Source organism: Boleophthalmus pectinirostris, unplaced genomic scaffold, assembly GCF_026225935.1.
Source record: "Boleophthalmus pectinirostris isolate CB_2022bp ecotype Guang Dong unplaced genomic scaffold, ASM2622593v1 HiC_scaffold_20, whole genome shotgun sequence".
Classification (NCBI taxonomy): Eukaryota; Metazoa; Chordata; class Actinopteri; order Gobiiformes; family Gobiidae; genus Boleophthalmus; species Boleophthalmus pectinirostris.
In genome coordinates this window covers 30,368,928-30,378,182 of record NW_026571153.1, presented here as the reverse complement: position 1 = coordinate 30,378,182, position 9,255 = coordinate 30,368,928, and the positions used below count along the sequence as shown (strand labels likewise).

Genomic DNA, 9,255 nt, shown 5'->3' with positions numbered 1-9,255 from the left:
TCGCTCGGCCTCAAAGCGTCACATACAAACAGCAGTAGAAAAATACTTTTAAAAAACCACACACATTTCACTTTACAATACAGCACAAGGAATGTACAAGCAGCGCCGGGACTCGGAGCACAGGGTTTATACGCGACAGTCCTGGTTCGGTCCAGGTCTAGTCCGAGTTGAGTCTTGGTTCAGTCCAAATAAAATCTTCATTTAAAGACACAGTGTGAAATTTTGGACATAGGACCTCATTTCCTAGTGAGCCAGAGTGTTGGAGACGTGTGGAGACACTTTTGAAATAATCCATCCAGTCCATCCTCCTATCAGAGGTCGCTGGTGCTAGGCTAGTGCATGTCAATGGTCATAGTTCTCCTGCCACACAAAACTATTATTACACCAGACTGTCCATGTGAATGTCTGTGCTGATAGAATAATTTTAGAAGTGAAACCAACCTTCCATTTGAAGGATTTATGTCTGAGCTAGGGCTGTCGCGGTTAGGGAATTTCTCCTTTGGTGTGGTATAGCGGCTCAACAGCGTGACATGCGGTGATACCCCACCCCATCCCCCAGAGTTATAATATTTCCAGCAGCTCTGAAAACTCTCTCTGATGATGCGCTTGTTGTTGCAGATGCACATGTGCCTTGGATGTTGCGCGGATATAGCATTTATAGTGTGGGAGAAGTAATATTTAGATTTGGAACAAGTGCAGCTGCATCTCTCCAGCTCTCACTGTGGCAGCTCAGGTCAGAGTCCTGCACCAAGTCAGGTACCCGCAGACTTAAGAGAGAGAGCCCCTAGCGGGAGCATGCGGAGCAGGTGTCCGCAAAGTGCGATCGGGCAATGGCTGCACTTAACTCTGTGCGGCGCAGAGCTCTGTGGCTGTCCTGGGTTAGTCCTGGGTTATCACAGGCACGGGCGGTAACAGGTGAAATGTAAACGGGTGGAATGTCTGGACGGGTGCGGGTCTCTAAAAATGGACCCTTGCAGGACTCTGGGTCTGGTCACGTTGGTCACGTGCGGTAATCACAGTGGCCCAACATGCACCGCGGTGATTCATTTTTGCAGTTATTGCGACAGGCCTAGTCTGAGCAGCAGCAGCAGTGAGTTGTACTTCCTGATAGAAATCTTGGCAGTGGCGGACTGATATATGAGAAAATAGTCCCTCAACATGCGACGATTCATGCAATGCAAGGTTAGTTTTATTTCAAACATTATTCAACACAGACATTTACATGGACAGTCTGGTGTAATAAAAGTTTTGTTTCAGGTGTTTTGTGGAGTGGGTAAGACTGTTTTTAGTGGCAGGAGAACTATGGCCATTGACATGCACTAGCCTAGCACCAGCGACCTCTGCAAATACAAGGACTGGATGGAATATTTCAAAAAGTGTCTCCACACGTCTCCAACACTCTGGCTCACTAGGAAATGAAGTCCTATATCCAAAATTCTGGACTGTCCCTTTAAGTTCAGATATCAGGCACTACCAGCTGAGCTAACAGGCCCCAGTGGTTTACATAGGGGAGGCTAATGCTACGCTAATGCTCCAAAGTGACACCATTCAAGATGTTTTGGTCAACATATATATTTCATATTTCAACTAATTTATAACAAATGCTTAAAACATAAAAATGTACCAAAAAAAGTACATAAAAAAAAAAAGCAAAATCACAATTCTTTAAAAACAAAGTAACAAAAACCTTTTAAGAAAAACAGCCAATCAGTTGGCTTTAAGTAACACTTCATGTGGTTAAAATCCTTAAAGAGGGGGTATTAACTGCTGACACATCACATATTTAATCACCATGTTACCATAAACTACCTATTAATACTTTCTCTTTTATTTTTTATGCTTTAAGTCTTCCCTCTCTCTGCTCTCCATGCTAACCCCTCCCCCTTTAGAACACTATCATAACACAATCAGCATGCTAATGAAGCTACTGCACATCATCATCATCATCATCATCATCACCACATGTACAGTTTTATATCATGTTTTTGTATATTTATGGAGAATTGTCCTGAAGGAGGATTTGAAACAGGCCCAGGAGAGATCGCTAAATTATTTAAACATGCGTGGATGACATTTAAAACCACTTCAGGCATGTTTTTAATGAGACAGAGTTACAACATGAGAGAAAACAAAAAAAAATAAATTTGTATAATACCCTCTCTTTAACCTCACTGGAGCGAACGTCCACAGATAATACTAAAGTACTACTGTGTAACCTATAGAGGCTTTGCACTGTCACATGACCCCTATAGCAAAGGTACCTATGCCGCCATGACACCAGGCACACTATGCCATTGACTTCAGCAGCATCGGAGAAACATGGGCAGGTTTTGTTGTGTATTTGGTTGTTCTAGACGGAAGGGATAAAATGATTCTTTTCTTCACTGTTCCTCTGGAAATGACTCATCAGGAGCTCAAACAAAGGAATTATCGAAAAAAAGACGGATTATAGCTAGCAAAAATAGAAGAGATTTCCTATGTTACCATCAAGACACCCGAAGTTTCATCAAGGTATTTGCTATTTAAATTGTTTCATAGTTTATTTAATGAAAGAAGCACATTTACTGAACTAAAATGTCATTAATTTATCCAGGAAAACCCGCACTAGTTTACGAAATCGAGTCGAAGAGTCTGTGAGCCGAACCTCGAAAGAATCGGCCATGAAAAGATCTTCGCGAACATTAGAAAGATCCACTCGCAAAATGTGATTCATTCTAGAAGACACAGTTGTGGATAAGCAAGACAATAAAGAAAACATGGGTCCTACAATGAGTGACATGTTTATATGTGCGTTGGAAGATACAGTTTTTATGTTTTCTTTTTATATTTTAGTTCAGTAAATGTGCTTCTCTCATTAAATAAGCTATAAAACGATTTAAATAGCAAATACCTTGATGAAAGTGACGTGAGTGTGTCTTGATGGTACCATTGGAAATCTCTTTGCGGTTTATGTTCTCTGGCCATAATTCCCGTTTTTTTTTCCCGATAATTCCCTTGTTTGATCCTGATGAGTCATTTCCAGAGGAACAGTGAAGAAACGAATAATTTTATCCAGTTCAGAGCATCTAGAACAACCAAATACACAACAAAACCTGCCCATGTTTCTCCGATGCTGCTGAAGTCAATGACATAGTGTGCCACGTGTCATGGCGGCGTAGGTACCGTTGCTATAGGAGTCACGTGACGGTGCAAAGCCTCTATACTGTCATTTTCAGTGTTGTTTTTCTAAATTTCCAAAGCTCTAGTCCTACTTTTAGCCCACTTTGGACCACATCTTGTTACACTGTTTCCCACTGTGACTCCTGTTCGCCGGCTCATAACATTTCAGGCAAAAACGTGACACGCGTTCACGGCCACTCGTCTTAATGTGCTCAAAAACACAGCAGCAGCAGCAGAATATTCAACACTGTCTCCAAAGGTAAAAGTGAAAGTGACTCTGCCCGGTCGACCGGCGCTGCAAAACAAGCAAAAAGAACATTCAATCTGACAGAAAACCTCACGCCAAAACATGTGCACAGACAGCACAGGCACTAGAGAGTGAAGCATCATGGGAGTCGGAGTCCAGCTAAGCAAAAAAGTCCAGTCGAGGTTTAGTCCTGGTTTAGTTAACTGTTAAAGCTAAATTATGGATTTTTTTTTGGTGCCATCTGATTGTCTCCATAGAGATGCTGTTGCTTTCCCTAAAATGTTCCACAGTAAGGCTTTAATCTTCAATCTCTATGGAGAAAAGCCTGTAACAACACCAAGATTGATTATAGGTCCGATCTTTTTTGAGCCAAGTATTTTTGAGCAATAAAACATTTGTAATTTAAAGCTGCACTGTGTAACATTCTTGTGAGGGCTCTGCAGCTTGCTCGTCTCCATGAAGGTGTTATTGTTTTGTTTGGAATGTACCCGGTATGGCATTAAAACGTATCCGTGTTGCACTTACTCAATAACATGGCTTTTTATTGCCCGAAAAATTCCATTCGTACTGTGTGTGGGCTCGCCTCTACACAGATCTGACGTGTAACATGATAAATAAGTGTAATGCCATACTGTGGAACATTTCAGGCAATATCTCCATAGAGAAAAGTGAAAAGTGATGGACCCTCCACCTGAAAAGTTACACAGTGCACTTTAAATAAATGCATGATAAATACAGTATGTTTAAAGGTCCCATCTCATGCAAAATCACTCATTTCACATTGTATCTTCTGCACATATACAAGCTTAATTTGGGTTTTGGAACATCCATTACACAATAGTTCTGAAATCTTATTGATTTCTTGGAGAAAGTCACAGACCAGGAACTATGAAAGGCCGACTATTGCTCCTCCCCCCACCCGTCCTGAGAAAGCACAGGCTCCGCCCTCCAAACGTGACGTAGGCGACGAGTGAGCCGCCCTTCCTCCGCCCATCTCAGGGAGGGAGGAGGAAGACATCATGGTGATACAGCACGTTCAGCCGCATGTGTTGGACCTGGAATCGGACGAGGACTTTGAGGTGCACGAAGCTCAAGCACCGCGTCCACATCAGCTGAACATTACTGATTGGTAATGTATTAATAAACACTAGTTGATCAACTTATTATATCGTGTATGGATCAAAAAATATATCTCGATATATTTTGCTATATCTCGATATATGATATATATCTCGATATGTGTACAGGAAAAAAATAACCCCCTAAAACGGAAAACTGCAAAAACAAATCTGCCAAATTCCACAAGGTCTTTTTTTTTTAATTAAAGTGTAAGAGGTCGGCAGTTCATATAGGAATATTTAAGATTACAAAAACCCTAATTACATAAATAATAATTTAACTGTTAAATAAAAGAAATAAAACATATTTCCTTTGTTTCATTCATAAATAAAACAACTCAACACAAGCTCATCTTTGCATTAACTCTGTTATCCAAACCAAAACCATAATCATAACCATGAGCTCCTTTAGCAGAGGAAGCTCAGGATGTTCCTTATTTTAATAGATCCATGTTCATATCCAGCAGTAAGGAGCTCTGAGGTTTCCCACAGTCTACTGCAGATCAAACCCAACGTTTCCAAACACTTTTGTACAAGTTACACTGCAGCAGATTATTCATTAAAATCTTCTGCATAAATAGAATTTACATTACTAAACTTTACAATATATATAGCATAACGACTCAAGAGCCACATCAGTCCGTTTGAGATTATAGTGTTAATTTTTATTTTTTTTTATTTTTTTTGCAGCTTTGCGCAGACTTGTTTACATTTTACAGAAACGAAACTTAAGAAGCACTAATTTGTATAAACAGCGCACTCCACGTGCTGCTCATGGGGTTCAACTTCTTTTGGACTAAAGGACGCGACTCAGTGGAATATGAGGATGTGCTGCTGATGGTTTTGTCTGTAAATAGTGGAAAAGGTTCGTGGTGCTTGAAGCTTTTCACTGGCAGCAACTTTGGGTGTTTACGGCGATAGTGAGGAGTGAAAGAGACACGAGCGAACTAAATCAGGGAGGCGGGGGCGCGAGAGAGACAAAAGAGAAGACAAACAAGCGAAGCGAAATCAAAATTGAATATGAGCATTATATCGATATATACGATATGTCAGAATTCATATCGAGTTTTTAAAAAATCTCGATATATTAAAAATATCGAGATATCGCCCACCCCTAATATCGTGTTCACTGCAGTGTAGAACAATGAACTTATGCTGTCGCTTTTGTTTAGGTGTTCATGTGGGAATTGTCAGACGATGCAGGGTGGAGGCGGTGGAGTGGGGGAGGGGGTCAGGTGTGAAACGTTTTTCTGCTATGTCAAACGCGTCATAGGTGTATCTGCCGTGTCATTGTTGTAGCAGCTTTAGTTTGTTGTCACGTGGGAGGGTGGCAGAAATACACTGCAATTTGTTAAAAAAAAATGCTGAGTCAATCTAAAAACCACTTCGGCGACATATCCAAGGCCTACACATCACTCTTAGAAGGTAGAAAACTCTGAAAAGTTGATTTTGCACGAGATGGGCCCTTTAATGCTCTACAGTGGAATATTCTGGGCAAATTACTAACATCTCTATTGAGACAAGCAGGTAGCAGAGTCTTCATCAGAAAATGTTAAATATTGCACCCACTTTTGGTTGTGATTTGGTTTGCTTCTGGTTTCGAGCTTGTTTAATCCAAGTTTGAATCTACAAATTTTGGACCCAGACTTTGACCTGTTTTAGTCCTGTTCCTGATGGTTAGGACCATAAACATTCACAGACATGAAATTCTGACAAAACTTCACAAAGATGAGTGGATCTGGAGCTGTGTCCTGTCTCCCTGATTTCAGAGGGCGTGATTGACAGGCAGATGAACCAGTCAGAAAGAAGCACGCTCAGTTTACGTCAAAAGCAAACATGGCAGTTGTAAAAGAGGATAAAAAACAACATACAGGACCAAACTACTCTTTATCTCACGTAAATCAACTTATATATTTAGTTCTGAATGTGATGAGAATTCTGGAGAAGAAATTTGAGAGAAATGTGATACAAATTAGCAGCTGTGGTTGGACTGTCTCAAGTTTGGACAGAGGTTTTTCTCTGTTGTCCAGTTCCAGGCTCTTCTGGATTCGAACAGAATGTAGAAGTAGTCACATGTATAGAGTGACCAAATTTGCAAAATAAAAAACTGCAACATCACTGGTTTGTGGTAGTTTGTAATAACAAAATTGTGAAAAGAGTGCGTAATTAAGAGGAATTGTTATGCACTCGGAGTTGGTGTGAGATAGTATTTTGACCCCCATAGTATATTGACCCAACATACCGTTGTAGTAAAGTGACCTCCCCATAGGATTATGACTCCCCTTACTTTTTTCTTTAGTAGTTACTTATATGATCATTATTTCTCATGTCATTTACTTTTATTATATATTGCTACATATTCATGAACTTTTAAGGTAGTTTAAGAAATGTTTTGATGGAGAACGACTTGGTATTTTGTGTAAATGTAACATATTGTTAAAATTGCATATACACAGCAATCTTGTCACTTTTATATTGTATTTTACGTTGTTATGGTTTTTAGTTTGTTATGTTCAGATAATTCTTAATCATAATGTCAATTTAGGCAATGATTTGTAAAGATAATGATGTTGAATTTAGTCATGTTGTGTTATAATAAACATTGGGGGGTCAGATTATTATAGCCATGGGATTTTGACCTTTTTTATATATAACAGATCATTGTCAATATTCAGCTAACATTTCTTCTTACTTTACATCATCAGAACTATAATAAACATATTGGGGGTCAGATTACTACAGCCATAACTTTCCCCTATTTAACTACTCAATTGATCAGCCCTGTCTATTTTAACAAGATTCCAAATCATTATACATCTCTTTGATATCTAACTCATTAATAACTACTTATCTCATTTTCAGTAAAATATGTGTTTAAACAAGTAAGTCATTTTTAACATTCAAATATTATAATCGACAAAAAAAATGCATCTGAGTTCTTCAAAAACACTTTTAAATATGTCAATGTGTTTTAATTTGCAGATATAGTATTCATATTCAAAGTTTTTCTACAGAATTCAAGTTCTTTATTAATAAAATATAGATTTTCATGGGGGGGTCAATATTCTATAGGGGGGTCCAACATACCATAATAGGATTCTGACCACGGGGTCAACATACTATATAGTATGTTGACCCCGGGGTCATCTCACCGCGGGGTCAAAATCCTATACCACACCGGCACTAATGTGAGTCAGAATAGACATCCCAATTTACCCAGGACAGTCCCAGTTTTGAGCCCAAAACCAGTGATTTGTCCCACATTTATACAAGAAATGTCCCAGGTATCCTTATTTTTGACCCTTCTGATCCCTGCCAACAGTAAAGAGAGGCAAAAACATTTGTTTAGGTAAAATCCAGAAAAGCTGCTTAAAAATGACCAAAACACAAAGAAAATGTGACTATACTGACTCACATTAGAGCTGAGTACATAATAATTATCCTTAATTACGTACTCGTTTCACAATTTTATTATTACCAATCACCACAAACCAGGCATGTCCCAGTTTTTTATTTTGAAAATCTGGTCACCCTACATTAGCCTCAAACTCCGTGTCTACTATTTCTATGTCTATGGTTTGGACGTTCAAAAAAGGAAGACCAAAACAGGAAGTTCAAAACAAGTCCAGGCCCAAAAATGGATTCAAATGAGTCAAAATCACACTGGGAGCATTGAATTGTCTGTCAAGGAAAAATGACATTACATTTTTAAACAAGTAAACCGAAGTAATGGGATGTGGAAAATTAAACAAAAGAACCTAGTCGCAAGGCCTTGTTTTAAAGTTTCAGGTTTAGGATTAGTCCGAGTTTAGACCTGGTTTATGTGTCAAATTGGTCCAGTTGTCAGCAGTCATGTGCAATTTAAATACATAATTGAAATCTTTAGATCCAGTTTTATCCTGGTTTAGTCCTTGTTCAGTCCTGATTTAGTCCTGGTTCAGTCCTGGTTCAGTCCTGGTTTAATCCTGGTTTAGTCCTGGTTTAGTCCTGGTTCAGTCCTGGTTTAGTCCTGGTTCAGTCCTGGTTCAGTCCTGGTTTAGTCCTGGTTTAGTCCTGGTTTAATCCTGGTTTAGTCCTGGTTTAGTCCTGGTTCAGTCCTGGTTTAGTCCTGGTTTAATCCTGGTTTAGTCCTGGTTCAGTCCTGGTTTAGTCCTGGTTTAATCCTGGTTTAGTCCTGGTTTAGTCCTGGTTTAGTCCTGGTTTAGTCCTGGTTTAGTCCTGGTTTAATCCTGGTTTAATCCTGGTTTAGTCCTGGTTTAGTCCTGGTTTAGTCCTGGTTTAGTCCTGGTTTAGTCCTGGTTTAGTCCTGGTTTAGTCCTGTTTCTGTCCTGGTCCAGTCCCAGTTTAGTCCTGATTAGGTCCTGACTCACTCTTGGTACAATTCTGGTTCAGTCTTAGTTTAGTCCTGGCTCAGTCTTGATAAAGTCCTGGTTCATTCCTGGCTCAGTCCTGTTTCAGTCTTGATTCAGTCCTGGTCTAGTCCTGGTCTAGTCCTTTATGAATGTGTGTATGTAGATTTGTCGTTGTATCCACTGGGTGAAGTGGGTGACGTTGCTGTAGACTCCAGGACCCAGGACTTTACTGAAACAGACGGAGCCCCAAGAGGTGAGTCCGAACAGGGTCCAGCGGCCGGAGGGGTCCTCACACACCAGAGGACCACCACTGTCTCCCTGTGAGAAAAATATAACACTGTTCTTACAAGAAAAGTGCTGCTTTAGTTTTCTTTAAACT

General features: G+C 39.8%; 1 protein-coding gene across 1 annotated transcript in view; it reads right to left on the bottom strand.

Annotated features, from left to right (window-relative positions):
- Positions 1 to 3,166: 3,166 nt before the first annotated feature.
- corin (corin, serine peptidase) overlaps positions 3,167 to 9,255 on the bottom strand; it is a 54,321-nt gene continuing 48,232 nt past the window's right edge. The window contains exon 24 of the mRNA XM_055156670.1: positions 3,167 to 9,194. Coding sequence (XP_055012645.1) covers positions 9,012 to 9,194 — 183 coding nt within the window. The 3' untranslated portion in view covers positions 3,167 to 9,011. The remainder of the gene's footprint in view (positions 9,195 to 9,255) is intronic.